We start from the raw sequence: 17550 nt of genomic DNA, 5'->3' as shown, positions 1-17550 counted from the left end.
TGTCTCCCTTCCTTGAATGTGCGCCATATATGACTAATCAGTCCTATCTGGGAATTAGAAAAAAAATGGTTTTCAGATTGTAAAATGCACTGAAGAAGGAAGCATTCGCTAAATGAACAAATAATTGTGTTTGCGCCTTCGTTCCAAAACTAATTTTTATTTACGAAATTGAGCAAAATTGAAGTTTAAAAGAAAGGAAACAACTACATACCCTTTCAAATTCACTAACAATTCATCCATAACCCATGGCTCATAATGAATAAATATTTTTGGTTTGTGCCTTTTTCTAGATCTTAAAAGCTAATGAGGAAGTTGTCTGTTATCAAAAAGTACTAAGTGCCTTTCTCGTCGATCTTTCTTGGGTTTTAACTAGTTAAAATTGATAAAGATTTGGGTACGGAGGAAGTGATAAACGTGGCTTGATACCAGACCCGTTTTGTAGACATAAAAATAACGGATAAGCATACGATTTAATTTCAAAATTTCAATTTAGTTTCCAAATTTGAGAGTCAGCGTTCGGGTGAAGTATGAAAGTAGACATGGTCGGGGTTGATTGGTGAGAAAATTTATTTTTGTTCAGTGCAAGAAGTGAAGAAGTGAAGAAATGATTGTTGGTATAAAAATTTAATGATAATAGCTAAATCGCCAATAAAATGGAAGTGTGCAATGCAAGAGAGTTTTGCCCGATGGAATTTGACAAATGGGTTTGCAAATGTGTGACGACGCTCACCGCTTGCGCAGATAATATTTGATACTGAGGTGTCACTTTTAGATATAGGTTTGATGAAAGACATGTCTTTTCTCCAGGAGGAGGAGCCCATACATTGACAAACGAATTGCGCAACTTTTCAGGTAAATCCCTGTATACTTCAATGTAGGGTAGGGAAGAAGGTAGTTATCAGAGGCCGCTCCGAGGAGCCCAATTAGCGCTGTGGTGCGTAGTTTTGATGCCCCAAGCTTCTAAGAGTACTAAGTACTAAGAGTGCTGTGGTAAGAGCAAGGGGCAGAGTCGAACCAACTCAGATCTTCTGAGCTAGTCCGTAGCATTCATGAAGCAAAGTGGCTCTAGTTAGATCTGGGCAATCGCAAGGGAAGTGCATGAGGGTTTCTCCCCCTTCTCCGCAGCTTCGTCAATGCAGATTGTAGGGTCCCTTAAAGGCCAATGCCAGGCCGTTCGGAACAAGAGGCCTGGCGATCAGGTTTTATTATAGACGAGCCAAATCTTCTTTGACTTGGCACAGGTGGTGAGTCTTCACCATCTGAGGTCCGGGGCTGTTAAGTAGTGTGAATAGATTTTTTGACAGTTGCGCGTTGCTGCACTGTCCCACCAGCCTGGAGGATGTCGCCGTTGAGTACAAGGCCATAATTTTGGCGTTTGGTTGTCAGTCAAAATGGCTATGTTACGCTTGGGACTCGGACCAGACTTCCAGTATCGTCAGCACTTCCGCTTGAAATACACTAGCGAAACTTTGTAGACCGTACGACTCGAATACACACTATGTGTATACAAGAGAACTCCTGGAACCATTCCACAGACCATCTTTGATCCGTTGATGAAGGGGGCGGCCCTCTACTCACCCATGATTGGAAAGTTCACAGCAAAGTTTCTCGTGTGGCGCAGTCTGTGGGGAATGCCTGGAGTTCCCGAGTTACTTCGTCTAGGATGCTACTATGACTGCTGTGCTGTCCGGTTTCAAGACTCATGTAGTATGACAGCACTGAACACTGAAACGAATTTAATGTGGAGGTCTATCTGGAGGAGGTGTAGGAGTACATTGAGAGCACCTGCCGGGTAGAACTGCAGAGCCCCGGTAGCACCAGCACACGCGATTCTTTGAATCCTAGTAAGTTTCGTTCTATTATATTTCTTGCTCAGTGCCCTACGCCATACAATGGAGCCGTAAGTTAGGTTGGGACGTATCAGAGCTGTCTACATCCTGAGAATCATCCTCAGCCGGAGACACTATTTTTTTCCAAAGATCCTCTTGCAGGCTTACAACGCTATACAGGTCTTCTACCATAACTCGCAGTTCTATGTTCAATCTCCAATTTAGCTCTAGATCCATGATTATATCCAGATATTTTACATTGGAGGAAAGAACCAATCTTTGTTCATTCAGCCGCGGGAGCTGGAATTCGGGTACTTTTACCTTGGTGGTAAATAGCATCAGTTCCGTTTAGGTTAAATTTATGTCGAGCTTTTCAAAACGCTCCGCGCATGATGTCACTCATAATAGAGAGAAACATCTCTGACACCAATATCACCAAGTCGTCGGCAGACGTCACCTTCACCCCGCTGCTGTTCAATATACGTAAAATTTTGTTCATCACTATCAACCAGAGCACCGGAGAGAGCCACCCAGGGGCGCACCTTTGCTCATAGTTCTGGTCAAGTGGTTGCCTTCCACATCCGACTGGATTATTCTAGTTCTTAGTATGGATATTATCCAATGCGTAAGGTACCCCTCCAATCCAATATTGGTCAAGGTTTCCTTGGTGGCGTTAGTACTAACGTTGTTGAATGCTCCCTCTATATCCAGGAAGGTAGGTTGAGTATACTGATTGTACTCCAGTGACCGCTCAACCGTGCCAATTACCTCGTGGAGAGCAGGGTAGGGAAGAAGGATTTGCCTTAGAGGTAGGCGTGCTGGGACTTAGAGAAAGATTTTCTCTCCGTAATCGTCCTTAAGAAGATGTCCAGGACGCGCTTTAGGGTCTTCAACACGAAAGAGGCTGATTGATGGAAAGTCTTTCTCGGATTCATGCGCGGCTGCTCGCTTTCGATCTGAAAATGCTCGCTTTCTGTATGGAAGCCACTCGCGCGTCTCCAAGACTTACGTACCCTAAAGAGGTACAGTGAGCGCAATTGCTATATACGCAGTCACATTTTGTTCTCTTTTTCTTAGAAAATGCATAGAATGCGAAGATTTTGTGAAACAATTGAAGGGAATATAAGTTCCTTGGTTTCCTGAGAATTCGTTACGACAGTCGTTCAACTGAAAAATGTATGATATTTTGCTTCTGGTCGAAAGCAATCAATTGCAATTGCCCAATTTCTATAAACGCAGGTAGCTATACTATAAAATTACCTTTGAAAAGTTTTTTTGTAATTAAAAGGTGTGACGTGAAATTTTGTAGTGTTCTACGTAGAACAGTGCTCAGCTTTAGGTTTGGAAAAGTGTTAACCGAAGAAGAAAAAGGCCAACTTGCCAGAATGGAAAATTCGGGCTGCACAATGAGAGCGATGTTGAGGGAAATTAGTAGATCCGACGAAGTTTTGCGAAATTTCGGTAGATTAAAGGGAAAATACCGTACAAAAAAGTATGCGCGTGGAAATAAAAAAATCGGGAAAAGCGAAATCGTTCTGATTAAGAAGGAAGCTACTAGAAATAAACTTGGGTTCGTTCTAGATCATGTTGAAATTACTTCTTCCCATTAAAAAGAGGCGGGTGCAACAGATTTTCCATGTTGATAATAGCATTAAATATAAGAGGCCTGCTAAAGCACCTCTTTTAACACACATAATAAGGCTCATCTCAAATTGGCTGGATTGTAGATGAAAGGGAAAGAAAAATGAAAAGCAGTAATTCTTTCAGATGAGAAGAAATTCAATATTTGCGGCCCAGTTGGATTTAGCGCATTTTGGCAACTTTGGAGGCGGCAGTGTTATGGTTTGGGGGACATTTTCATTTCCCATGGAATCGTAGAAACCAAAATGACCTCAGTAATTTCTACTGAGCTTCTGGATGCCATTTTGATGCCGCATTAAGATGAGTATAATTATATTGACTGGAACATGACAACGCCGCGGTACAAGCAAGGTTCTGATTCCCAGTCCTCACTGACGGGGAAGTGCGCCTGAATCTCCAGGGTTTCACCAGAAGTTTTCGTTCAGGATCGCTCCGCCTATTTAAGAAAGGATGGGCTCTTGTGTTCCTTGGATAGAATCTTATTGAGTCGCGCAAATTCGCTGGTGTTTTCAATGTTTTGACATTATAATGGCCGACTTGTATTTCTTCAAGCTGTCCTTGTATGGCTTCCAGTATTTGTGGCTGTAGCAGATTTTGAAGATCTCTCTGGTTAGCTTCCTGAGGCTGGACAGATCTTCATTCCACCACGGTGGCAGTGTCTTTTTATTGTATTTAGTAGGGCAATAGGCTTTAAAGGCGGTTTCAAATGCCTTTTACAGAATCCCGAACTTTGACTCCAGTTCGTTTGTCGTGCCAATCTTACCAATTGGCGCACCGGAGAGTTTGTTCTTGATAACTTGACCAACTTCCTCCAGTTGATCGTCCTGGAGACTCTGAAAGTTTTGGAAACCTCGGTGGCGGGATCTAAACTGAAAAATATCGAATTGATGATGGTCTGAGAAAGTTCACTGGTCAGTAACTCTCCAGTTCTCCACCCTAAGATTCCGTTCCGATATATCTTTCCACTCGGGTCTTTCCACTTGATTTGTCCAGTCAATTATTGGCGATATATCGTCTCCTTCCCTTCGTGAGGATTCCATCCATCATTCGAGTTTACCGTCAGCAACCGCAAATTGTGGCTGGTTTCCCTCTTCTCTAGACGAGTACATTAACCATAGTTTTGGGAACATGGTCTGCGGGACAGAGTATCTGCATTTCCGTGAAGTTTTCCCTTTCGAAGAACAATCTCGAAGTTGTATGAATGAAGTCTTTCTACCCACCGTGCGACGTTCGGGGTTTTTGAATTGAAGTGACCATTTTAGCGACGCATGATCTGTTCTCAACTTTTGACCATAGAAGTGTTTGTCAATAATTCCCTGGGAATTACACAATAGTTTCGCCTGGGTTTTGAAAGTATCCTGCCATAATATGATAGCACCCTATCTTGTCCACCGATTTCCTGCAAGAGTATTGCTTCGAGTCCAACATTGCTTATGTCGATATCCACAATAAAAATTTCCCGGGATTTGGATAGCTCAAAACATTTATTCCAAGTGAATTGTCTGCTTTTCTCCTTTAGCTGATGACAAATGACAATAATATGTGGCTAATTCCAGGAAACTACGAAGTTGATGTTTATCCTTCGGAGTAGGCGCGTTCACTGCAGGGAGCGTGTTCTCCGGATCTGTTGTGAGTACTTGACTTCTTTACAGAGTGTGAACGTCTCTGGATTTAGTTTCAGCTTTGCCAGTCGCAAGCGTTGGAACACTTCATTCAATTGCCAGTAATCCACGCAGAACCGAGTACGGTCATCCTTCTTTACGAAGACTACTGGTGAAGTCCACGAGCTTTTGGACTCTTCGATGGTATCCCCTTTCTGCATCGTCTGGATCATCGAGTTGACTTCATTTTGTTTTTCGAGATAAATCCTTTTTTTTAGAGCGCTAGGCCCTCGTAGCGGAAGGTCGGGGTTCAAATCTCACTGGTGGCAGAGGGATTTGTTATCGTGACTGCGTTTTGCGGCCACGAATTGGCGACTATATGCTTAGACTTCTTTCAAAGTTTTCTCATTGGCCAGTTCCAATGCCTGATGCAGTTTTGAATAACGCAGAGCCTGGATGAGCGCATCCACAGTAGTGTCGTTTGTATTTTCTTGGTCCATTGTCGGAAAGGAGAGCAAGAGAAGCCAACCGGGGAAACGACTATGCATAGTAGAGTTGGAGATAAATGCCAAATTGGAGGCAGCATTTCAAATGGTAGTCGAAGGAAAGAATAATTATTATGAAATAGTTTGCAAAATAATGGAAGGAAATTGATTATAGCAGAAATTTGAATTTGCGAAAAACGTCATTAATATTTCGAATATTATATATGATATAAAAAAAATAAAAGCAATGCTGTCCCCACCTACCTTAACCCATGATCTGTTTATTATTGCCGTTAAAACCTGAATCATTCCGAGTGATATGGCAGATTGGCCTCATCAGTTTACTGCCTAGCAAGCAACATTTTATTTGGGCGCTAGCTAGATAACACGAAACCAACATTGCCCAACATTTTACTTTGATTGTTGCGATAGTGATCGCCGGTACGTGTAACTGATTATTGCTTCGTCCGCTGCATGTTGTGTGCAATCGTGCTTCCACAAAACCCTGTAGTCTAAAGAACGATACTTAATTACAACCAGTTTTAACACAATTACTTGGTGGCTGAAGTGAAGTGATTTGTTTTGAAGATAAAGCAATGTTCCATCTGTTGGGTTATTTCTATGTAGTTATCCACATTCTTAACAACATTTAAAATATGTGTAAGTTATTTGTGTCTAACATGGTTTTCAATTGTCGTTTGTAAGTCGTGCATACAGTTCTGTTACGCTCACTTTCATTTTTGGTTGAGGAGTATACACCCCGCATACAGTTACTCTGACGAATATATTCTGAAAAGTATGATTTCTACTTGACTGTTCTGTAGCTTGAAGTTGTTGATCGATGCACTTGGCAGATTTGCTGAGACGCTGTTACATATCTACAAAAGAATGTTCATGAATTCATACAGAAGACAAGATGTCTGCTTAAATTGAACCTCTTTGGTTATGTTAGGGTTCATCTACTATCGAATCTATCATTTGTTTGCTTCTAAAACTGACCTTCCGACAGAACACTCACTGCCAATTAAAGTTTTTCGCGCCTCAAAGACGAAGTGAAGACAGGAGTGGAGTGAACTGCGTCACTAATCGCTATAGTATTGATAAAACATATTCGTTATGTAGAACTGCGAGCAGTTCAAAGGTGTTATTCGTATCTGCATATTGCAGTGGGGAATGGGAATGTGCCCTTAAATTTTTAAATTATTTTTTTAGTGTAGGTGAGCAGTATTTTGTTAACAGTCTTAATTAGAATATTGATTGGGTTAGATTAAGTTAAGTTAAAGAAATAGGTTCGATATTGTCTTGTATTTGTAGTCAAGCCAAAATTGATAGACCAGTAGCTTACTTAAAACTACAATTTTTATTTTACAGTGAAATATATATCTAATATATATCTAATATATTTCGGGAGCAACCTACCACCTTCATCACTACAAAGTTACTAAAAACAATTGCGGTTATACGGTTCTTTTTATACTCAAACACTAATTACCTAAATTACTTTAAAAAAAAACATTAAATTATTACCCTAATTATCTGTTAATTACCGCGACGTGTCTTATTAATTTTGAGGGCCAATTACCGAAATTTGTGTTTAATAACCGCGTCGCGTCTTCTCTCAAAATTTCTAGACTTTCCCAAGAGTCCAAGGTTGTTGTTCGGTTTATATGACGCAAGAGTTCAAGATTTTCGCGTTGACTGGTATGGGCTTGCTCGACTATGTGCGCTGCCACTGATGATCTTATGCATGACTTTTGTTTCCAAACACTACTTACCGTTTCCTTGATGTTTTCATTAAATCTAGTCGTTATCAGGCGTTTAGTCTGTCCTATGTATATTTTATTACAGTCGCTGCACGTTGTTCGGTAGCTCCCGCTTTTTTCCTCCGCTGCCAAAGGATCCTTGACGCTTTCCAGTAAATCCCGCAAGATGGACGATCGACTCGAACCTACGACTTGCAGTTGACTACCGAATTTTTTTACCCAGTTCCTGATGTTGTTAAATCCGTATCCGTCTGGTGGTTACATCCTTCTGCAGTGAAAATATTGTTGTATAGGCATGCCTATTGTGTTGCTTGATTTTGCTTTCGATCAATTTCTCAATAGTCTGAGGATTATACCCATTCTTAATAGTGGTGTCAATAATATACTGTCGTTCCTTATTGAAACCGTATTCTGAAAGAATGTATATCATGGAGACTACCTAAGCTACCTAGCTAAAGACAAGACTGCTTCTCAGCATGTATGACACCTAATGGTATTTATGTCAGACAAAAAGTTAATAATACTACTATCCAACTGTGGCTGTACCCGACGGGTTTACAGGACAGAGAATCGGTCTGACCATAGTGTGGCTTGCATCGCAACTTTTGGAAGACAATTCTGATAGGCCGGTAGACTATTCAAGCGGATGACTCAGATTACCTTTACTGTTCTCTTATTCAGCTATTTCAGTCACTACAGCTGTAAGAAACGAATGTTCAACAGTGCTTGATGCGTCATTAGCGAGAGTTATGATTGGTACTGTCATCGAGTATCCATTGTTAATCCTTCTCTCCTTCATCTAAATTTGCAATTGTGTACTGTTAGTTGATAAAGTTGCAAAAGAATCTGTGCAAGGGGAAATTTCATCTGCACATTTTGATGTGGTAACAAAGCATTTTTTTTCCAAATTTAATGAGTATAGTCTAGGAAAGCAGACCGTTAATCGCTGATCTTTAAAATTTGTACTTTCTTTCGGGCAAACCTCAGTCAAATTATAAAGTTTGTGCCTTGTGAGTATTTAGAGCTGAGGATTTTGCGGCCATATCTGCAGCAAAGGTTCTCCACTCGCGTTTTCAGTCCGCTCGGCCCAGGCTATATTGCATTGCAAGTAGGTTTCATCATGCATAGTGCAGATGAAATTTCCTGCGATTTTTAACGAATTCGCCCTTTTTTTCTAAGCTTGAGACAAGATAATTTACTTATATTTCAGATTTTTCCTTGTAATTCTTCCTTTGACTCATCTCGATTCAATATCAAACATAGTTTTCCATAAGCGGTGCTTATTCTGTTATCTTTCCTCTATTCAAAACAACTACGCCGAATGTCTTTCTTCTTGTGATAGCCTCGCCTAACAAATGGTATAACTTCGCTCTATGCAGATTATGTTTTCCTAGCGTCTAGTGGCAAAAATGATTTCGAGCAACTTGTCCAAAAATGGAATGATCGCTTCATGCAACCGGGTCTCAGATTGAAACTAAATAAAACTGGACTTTAGACGATTGATCCCATGAAACAGGCACAATCACTGTCATCGTCAGTGATCTGCCCAGAACAGCGATTTAGATATCTCGGGTCAATGCTATCAGCCAATGGAGAACTGTGTTATGAAATTGCTTCACCCATTAGCGCAACCTGGATGAAGTGGCGTTTCACAACTGGTGTTGTTTGTGATCGACGTATCAACGAACGTCTTAAATCTAAAATTTACCGCAATGTTGTCCGTCCTGTCGCTCTATATGGTTCTGAGTGTTGGCCGACTAAAAAAAGACAATGAACGACGTCTTGCGGTAGTGGAGACGAAGATGTTACGTTGGACTAATGGCGTGACACGTTTTGATCATGAACATCGCAGTCGATGGTAAACGACCAAAAGGCCAACCGAAACAATGGTGGCTTGATACGCTGGATGGGGATTTGAAAGCTTCGCATTGCATCCAGATAAGGCTTTTGATCGAACCAAATGGCGAACCCGATCACGACCGAGCCGAGCCTGCTTGTGAACGGGATAAAGGCTGGGGAAAAAAGAAGAGGAAGAAGTCAAATATGCAAAAGATACAAACGGATATTTGGAGATTTTCAAAATTATAATTTCAATAATGATAATTATTTTAACTTTACAGACCATTAGCAGACAGTTTAGTTACAGAAATATTTTATTTCACAAATACTATTTAAAAGTACATACCCTGCTAAGTGCATTCCATATTCGCTTCATCTGAAAGATAAAGTGCAACTGATCTTCTTCTTTTTCTTCAGCCGTTGTCCCGTTCACAAGCGGGGTCGGCTCGTCGTGATCGGCTTCGCCATTTGGCTCTATCGAATGCCTGATCTGGGTGCAATCTCGAGGCTTTCAAATCCCCATCCAGCGTATCAAATCACCGTTGCATAGGTCTGCCTTTTGGTCGTTTACCATCGACTTCGATGTTCAGACCAATCTTGGCAAGTGAATTCTCGTTTGCACGAATTGCGTGACCGTACCACCGAAGACGCCTCTCTCGCAACTTTTCCACGATCGGTGCAACCCCATAACGATCGCGGATACCCTCATTTCGGATGTGATCTAAACGTGTGACGCCACTAGTCCAACGTAGCATCTTCGTCTCCATTACCGCAAGACGCCGTTCATTGTCTTTTATGGTCGGCCAACACTCAGAACCATAGAGAGCGACTGGACGGACGACATTGCGGTAAATTTTAGATCTGAGACGTTCGTTGATACGTCGATCACAAAGGACACCAGTTGTGGAACGCCACTTCATCCAGGTTGCGTTAATGCGTGACCCGAGGTATTTAAATTGCTCAGTTCTGGGCAGATCACTGCCGCTGACAGTGATTGTGCCTGTTTCATGGGGATCGGTCGTCAAAAATTCAGTTTTGTTTAAATTCAATCTGAGACCGTGTTGCATGAGGCGATCATTCCATTTTTGAACAAGTTGCTCGAGATCGATTTTGCTATCAGATGCTAGGAAAACATCATCTGCATAAAGCAGTGTGTAGGGCGCTGGACGTTGGATATCCCGTGTGACGGTGTCCATAACAAGGACAAAGAGGAGTGGTGAGAGGACACTTCCTTGATGAACTCCAACAGAGACACGAAGCGGTTTTGATACACCCGCCATACTTTGAATTTTACTTTTCGGATCGTGGTAGAGCAATTGAACCCAGCGCACGAGTTCTTCTGGCACGAAGTGTTGTCGTAAAGCATACCCGACGAGTTCGTGTGGTACACGGTCAAACGCTTTTTGTAGATCCAGAAAGGCAATGTAAAGAGGGCGATGCTTCTCAGCAGCGTGTATTGCGTCAGTAGTTCCGCAGTTCTTGACAAATCCGGCTTGATTCACGGTTATTTCAACGATTTCGCGAATACGGTTGTCAAGAATGGGTTCAAAAATCTTCATGGTATGGGAAAGTAACCGGATCGGATTATAGCGATTATTTAAGAAAAAATGATTCCTTAACTTTCGCCATTGTTATCGACTTAATATAAAATGTAAACAATGGTACATTGGGAATTAACAAGTGTCTAAGCTCCCCTTATTAATACCAAATAATAAAAAAATCGTCAAACTATATTTCGATTTTTACGTACTATGCACTGTGCGGCGGGACTCTGATTGAGGGTTCCGAATCAATCCGTGACCGAAGGGGGCCGTGGGATTATACCTACATGGCTTACCTTAAACTGCCAGGACCTTCATTTATGTTTGATAATAATAATCGTCGGTGCGACAATCCAATTGGATCAGGCCCTTGAAGTGACTTAGAGCTTTTCATTGAAGATCGTAACGGTACACTACAGGAGGAGGAGGAGACAATGAGGTCATCATAGCGGTCGCCCGTAATTATTACACAGATTTCACTCAGGTTTTCATTCACCGCTGAGTCGACTGGTAGCCGACATACAGTCACAATATAAATCCCTCTGCCACCAGATTTGAACCGTGATCTTCCATGTCGATTAGCTAGCGCTCTAACCACGGAACCGTTAGATCACTGAGCTATAAATGATTGCATTAAATCTGCCTTATTTGGATGCATGCCAAGTGAGTCGTTTTAGAGTGTAACCTTCTTGGAAAGCTTTAGAAGGATCTCAAACAATGTTTGCAGGAAGTTGAATTATATTTTCAACTAATTCTTATATGTGAAATATAGCACAACGTGGCAATCAATAAAGGGGCTAATATTCATGATTTTAGATTATATATTTCATGCATCCTTCATCATCTTTCATGAAATTTTAAGTTCTTTTGCACAATTCTTCATGATCTGATAGTTTTTCTTCTGATATTATATCATATTCTACGCAATTTGCAAAATGTCTGAACGCTGTAGATTTAACATAATTTTCATCTTTTATCTTTGCAGATTATTCATGTGCATTACAAAGGGATATCCTGGTGCATGGACGGCTTTATGTTTCGCAAAATTATTTATGTTTTTATGCTAACATATTCAGATGGGAAACATGTTTATGTATAAAGTGGAAAGATGTTGAAAGTATTACAAAAGAGAAAACAGCTCGTGTGATTCCGAATGCGATTTTAGTGTCTACAAAAACAGAAAAGTATTTTTTAACATCATTCACCACTCGTGACAAAGCGTTTTTAATGCTATTTCGAGTATGGCAAAATGCGTTGATGGACAAGCAAATGCAACCGCAGGAAATGTGGCAATGGGTACACAACTGCTATGGTGATGAATTAGGATTAACAAGTGATGATGAAGATTACATTGATCCTTATCTGAGTAAAGAAGAAGACCAATCGGGGACGAGTTTACTACCGATAGAGGCAAGAAACAAATCGACTGGTAGCTCTGAAGATCAAAATTCTACAGACAATAAGCTGAGTAATAGCAATATGGTGACCGGTAGTGACGGAACTAAAGTGGAAGTTTCTCCAAAGAACTCCAGCGACGAGAAAGTGAAAATGTCAGAGACAAAACGAAAGAACACAAAGAATGCGCGATCTAAGGACGATAGTATGATTAAAACATCAGAAAATCTGCCAACTGATTCTTCGAATTCTAGCGATTCAGAGGAAGACAAAAGCATTCCGTGAGTTTAGCGTGGCATTCGTTATGACGGGTTTTACTAAAGAAATCTTGTCTTTTTTTCAGATTTATTAGTACGGCTGAATGTACGTCAATGCATGAAGGACGACAGCTTGTGCACACAATTTTGCCAATCAATGTTGATACTTTGTTTAATTTACTATTTTCCAAGTCAAAATTCCTCGTAGACTTCCATGCCGGCCGAAAGTCAACGAATATGGCCCACGGGAATTGGACCATTGGTGAAGATGGACTCAAAGTTAGAACTGTGAACGTTACGGTAGCTTTAACACATGTTGGACCAAAAACATCAAATGTAAGTGGGACACCAGTGAAAATATGAATTTGAAATGAAATTTGATTCGTATCAGGTGACGGAAACGCAAGTGATGAGGGAATGTAGTCAACCAGGGCAACTTTACTCCATAGATGTGAATAGTGTAAACGCCGGGATTCCATATGCTGATAGTTTCTGTGTTCTGATGCATTATTGTCTTGTGAAGTACGCATCTAAAATGTGATCATTTGTAAGGGTTTAATTGGCAACTGTATTTTACATTTTTAGAACGGTTGACGACCATACCATGCTATCCGTACATTGCCAGATTAAATTTAAGAAATCCATATGGGGTGTAGTAAAAGGCTTTATAGAAAAAAATACATGGGCTGGTCTCGAAGATTTCTATACGGCTCTTTTGCGTGCCCTGCAAAGTGAATATTGTATACCGCCAGCAAAGGGAAAAGGACGACGTCCAAGGAGAGGTTTGTATATGATTTACATCAAGTGCAAAAAATGCTTCAAACTGAAATGAAGATAAACTTAAAGGTACCTCAACGTTGCCTCGACCAATAGAAGAAGCCGTCACCGTACCTGCCCTGCAACCTGATGTCGCTAAAAGTAAACTTCCTAGTCCAAATGCAGCTTTCACGGAATCATCAAATAAATATAAATTGATTTCCTGGTCTGTCATTGTATTATTGACAGCATTAATTTTCCTAAATGTGATACTACTATTTAAGCTATGGAATTTAGAATCAAGAGGTTTCGGCGATGAAGCGGCAGCATATTTTCCAGATTTTTCGGCTTTGAAGTGAGTATTTGTATTTGTTTTAAAAGTGTGTAGCGCTCTGTTCTTTTACATTGACTGAAGTCATACTCTAAAAGTAAACAAATTCCGAATTTCTTATGGTCAATGGATCTTATTAGTACCCGAATACGTATTTCTGTAGCCACTTGCTGAATAAATGTATTCATAAAGTTCATTGACTTTAAGGAATTTGGAATTTGTTGTAGATTCAAAATGTAGTTTTTTCATGCGTAGAACCATATTGAGCGATATTAAGTTCGATGCGTCATAATGAGCTGCTTTAAGGGAGCTTTATGTTTCACAGCGGGAGTAGAATGAAATCTGTCATCAGTGGTATAAGTCAGTTTGAATTTAGGCTCGGTGTTGCACTTTCATGTGGCTCCCTATTTGCATTTAGGAAAAAATTGTTGTTAGTGATGTTCCGTTTCTTAATGACCCTCCGAACTATTTATTATAATAGCGCTATTGTTGATATGGCTCACGATGACCCTCGAGAAGCGGGCGGCCGGTAAAATGCCTATATCATTAGCAGGCACGATCATGTGGATCCTTGCCTTAGTAAATTTGTTACTTAAAAATGAGGGGTTTATAATTTGTGACTTTTTAGGGTTTTTTCGTGGGTGCTTGTGTTGAAAACTTGTCACAATGTTGTTATTGATCGCTTTGGAAGTGCACAGGCGTCAGTGTTTCGTAGTCGCTAGACTACTTTTAAATATAAAATATTCAGACTCGTAGACGGGAATTCTTTTCTTTGTCTTCTTTAGTTTTTATCCCTTCGGTATTCCCGCAAATCCACGATGGTGCAACCCCTTGCATGCCCTCATTTCTTCGTCTACTTTACCTTGAAGTGGCGTTTATTGTCTTTGATAGTCGCACAGCAGAAAATTGAAATTACCGTTCCATCCGGTTGCTGTTCCATATTCTGAAAATTTTTGAACACATAATAATCGTCAATCAAGCCGGGTTTGTCAAGAATTACAGAACTACTGACTGAATACACGCTGCGCGGTTATTCATGAAGCGTAAGAAGCATCGCGCTCTTTACATTGCATTTCTGGATCTGGGGAAAGCGTTTGACCGTGTGCCACACGAACTCATCTGATATGCCCTACGACAGCAGTTAGTACCAGAGCAACTGGTCCGCTGGGTTAATTTGCTCTACCAAGATCCGAAAAGTAAAGTTCGAAGTGTGGCGTGTGTATCAAAACCGCTTCGTATCTCTGTCGGTGTTCATCAAGGAAGCGCCCTCTCACCATTCGGCTTTGTTCTTATTGTGGACACTGTCATACGGGACATCCAGCGTTGAGCGTCCTATGCATTGCTTTATGCAGATGACTTTTCCCTAGGGTCTAATAGCAAGAATGATCTTCCAAAAATGAAATGATCGCCTCATGTAACACGGTTTCAGATTGAATCTGAATAAAACGGAATTTTTGACGACCGATCCCCATGAAACAGGCACAATCACTGTTAGCGGCAATGACTTGCCCAGCACTGAGGATTCAAATATCCCGGGTCAATGCTATCAGCTAATGGAGAACTGTGCTATGAAATTGCTTCACGCATTAGCGCAACCTTGATGAAGTCACGTTCCACAACTGCTGTTCTTTGTTATGTACGTATCAACAAACGTTTCAAATCTAAAATTTACCGTAATGTCACCGCCTTGTCGCCCTCTCTGAGTGTTGGCCGACTATAAAAGGCAATAAACGGCGTCTTGCGATAATGGAGACGAAGATGTCGCGTTGGACTAGTGGCGAGAAGATATACGCGATCGATATGGAGTTGTGATCGTGGAAAAATTGCAATAGAGGCGTCCTCTATGGTATGGTCACGTAATTCGCGCTAAGGAGAATTCACTCGCTAAGATTGGTCGGAACATGGAAGTTGATGGTAAGCGGCCAAAAGGCTAGCCGAACGGTGGCTTGTTACGCTGGATGGTGATTTGAAGGCTTCGCTATTATATCCAGTCGGGCCTTTGATAGAACAAAATGGCGCAACCGATGATGACGTGCCCGACTGGCCATTGGCTGATAGTACTGATCCGAGACACTTAAATCGCTCAGTTCTCGGTAGCTCGCTATTAATAACAATGGTAGTATCTAATTCATTGAGGTCGTTCATCCAGAACTCTGCCCATCAAATCAACGGCGCATTGTATATCTAGAAACACCCCCATCGCGTACCATTCGAAACCAAGCAATGGAAAGAAAAAAAGAAAACTCACAGGACTCTCTAGGCTGATAAGCATATTGGGTGTCAGATGCAGCAACACGACACCGACCAACGAGACCATATTGACATGTTCTACCTAATTAAGAGAACGGTGACGCAAAGCTAGAGACAATTTCAAAAATGGTAACCGATTCGAGTGCAATGCAGACGTGAAAATCATCGCGTGGTAGTGACATCTGCTCAGGGTTTACCTTCATCGAATCTTTATCTGGGCTCGTCATGTATCACGAAATTCTCTGCATTTGAGCACATACCCACGCAGTGTTATTTTTAATCGTAAATAATAATTGTTGGCGCAACAATCCATATTGGATCAGGGCTTTGAAGTGTGTTAGAGCACTTCATTCAAGACCGTAACTGTACACTACAGATTAGCCTGTTGGAGGCAATGTGGTCAGCATTGCGCTCGTCCAAGATTATTACCCTGATTTGACTCAGGTACGCATTCACAGCTGAGTCGACTGGTATCCGACGTCAAGTCACGATGCAAATTCCACTGCCAGCAGTGAGATTTGAACCGCGACCTTCCGTATGACAGCCTAGTGCTCTAACCACTGAGCTATCCGGACTGTTATCTTTATGCCGCCAATAATACGCTCATTGGAATCTGCGGACATCAAATCGTGATCCTCAATTTCGGCTTGCGGCGAGCATTCAATAAGTTTAGTCCATGGAGAGACAAACTTATCCTGCAATGCAAAACTCAGCACTATGATCTACTCACGAATTTCGTCGACCTCACGATTCCGCCCAACACGAAGACCTACACGGTGCAAATCATAACATTTTGATGAAAGGATCACCAATTGTCTAAAGAGCTAAATGGTCAGCATCTGGAAAATTCCGCAAAGCGAAATTCGAGTTCGGTTATATGCTTCAACAGGGCCAACTCTTGAGTGAGGACAATGGAAGCATACTATCAGATTTCAAGATTTCACTCACCTCACGAACACGGCAGTCATCGCCCCGTTTGAACTTTTTGAACTTGATCATATTTTGTCGATGTAACGCTGCGCAAATATTCCAGCGGGATATTGATCGTGCTCCTCGAGGATTGAATTTCAGCTACGTTTACATCGACGATTTTCAATAGCATTAAAATTGAGAAACGCGAGGCATCGTAGGTATTTCCGGATCATCGACCCCGTGAATAGGGGCTGTCATTTTCGAGAATTGTTACAGAAAAATTGGTGTCAGGGAAAAATATTAACGCAAGATTACGTAGAATCCGCAAGCCGATGCTAGTTTGCGAAAATATAAGGAGCAAATTGCCAATGCAGCGTTATCGAGCCCTTACGTTGAAAATACGCCATTTAATTGGACATATTTCGTACATCGATTGGAGCAGTACTCGAGCAATTTAATGCTTGGAAAGTTCTTGGAGTCTCTCTAGGGAATTCTCAGCGAATTTATTGCATATACGACCGCGGGTTACAAGCAATCTACAGCGATATGGACCACAAAACAATAGTGTTTGCCTTCAATCGGAAAACTGGAAAAAGCGTGATAGAGACAATTATCCCAATTGGGTTACATTGGACGATTCCCGACGAATGTAACCTACGTCGCTAGAAACGAAAACGTAATAGTAGACGGAGTAAGGTTGGAAGCCATTAAAATCTCCACACGGACAAATCGTCATGTCGGATTTCAGATTCAGCTAAGTCCATATCGTTTGGGGATTTTACGCCATTAAAGCAGTTTCCATATGTTTTAAGAAAGATTGGTGGATTTATGAAGTGGCCAAAGGCCGTGTTGTTCACGATCATTAGATCAAGGATCTTCGCTCGCTAAATCATTCAAAATCATATCGGTAATAGAAAGATCAGATTACAAAATTTGTTCGAAATTTTTCC

At 41.2% G+C, this 17550-nt stretch overlaps 1 protein-coding gene across 4 annotated transcripts in view; it reads left to right on the top strand.

Annotated features, from left to right (window-relative positions):
• The window catches only part of LOC119654883 (protein Aster-B-like), a 128150-nt gene that overhangs the window by 20585 nt on the left and 90015 nt on the right, over window positions 1–17550 (top strand). For 3 of the 4 annotated variants that reach the window (XM_038060494.1, XM_038060492.1, XM_038060495.1), the window contains 5 exons: window positions 11685–12375; window positions 12438–12687; window positions 12743–12873; window positions 12937–13133; window positions 13186–13462. In XM_038060494.1, the coding sequence (XP_037916422.1) occupies window positions 11685–12375; window positions 12438–12687; window positions 12743–12873; window positions 12937–13133; window positions 13186–13462 (1546 nt within the window). The remainder of the gene's footprint in view (window positions 1–11684; window positions 12376–12437; window positions 12688–12742; window positions 12874–12936; window positions 13134–13185; window positions 13463–17550) is intronic. The other variant, XM_038060493.1, reaches the window with a different exon arrangement.

This window comes from Hermetia illucens, chromosome 4 (genome assembly GCF_905115235.1).
Source record: "Hermetia illucens chromosome 4, iHerIll2.2.curated.20191125, whole genome shotgun sequence".
NCBI classification, from domain to species: Eukaryota; Metazoa; Arthropoda; class Insecta; order Diptera; family Stratiomyidae; genus Hermetia; species Hermetia illucens.
This window is presented reverse-complemented; position numbering and strand designations above follow the sequence as displayed.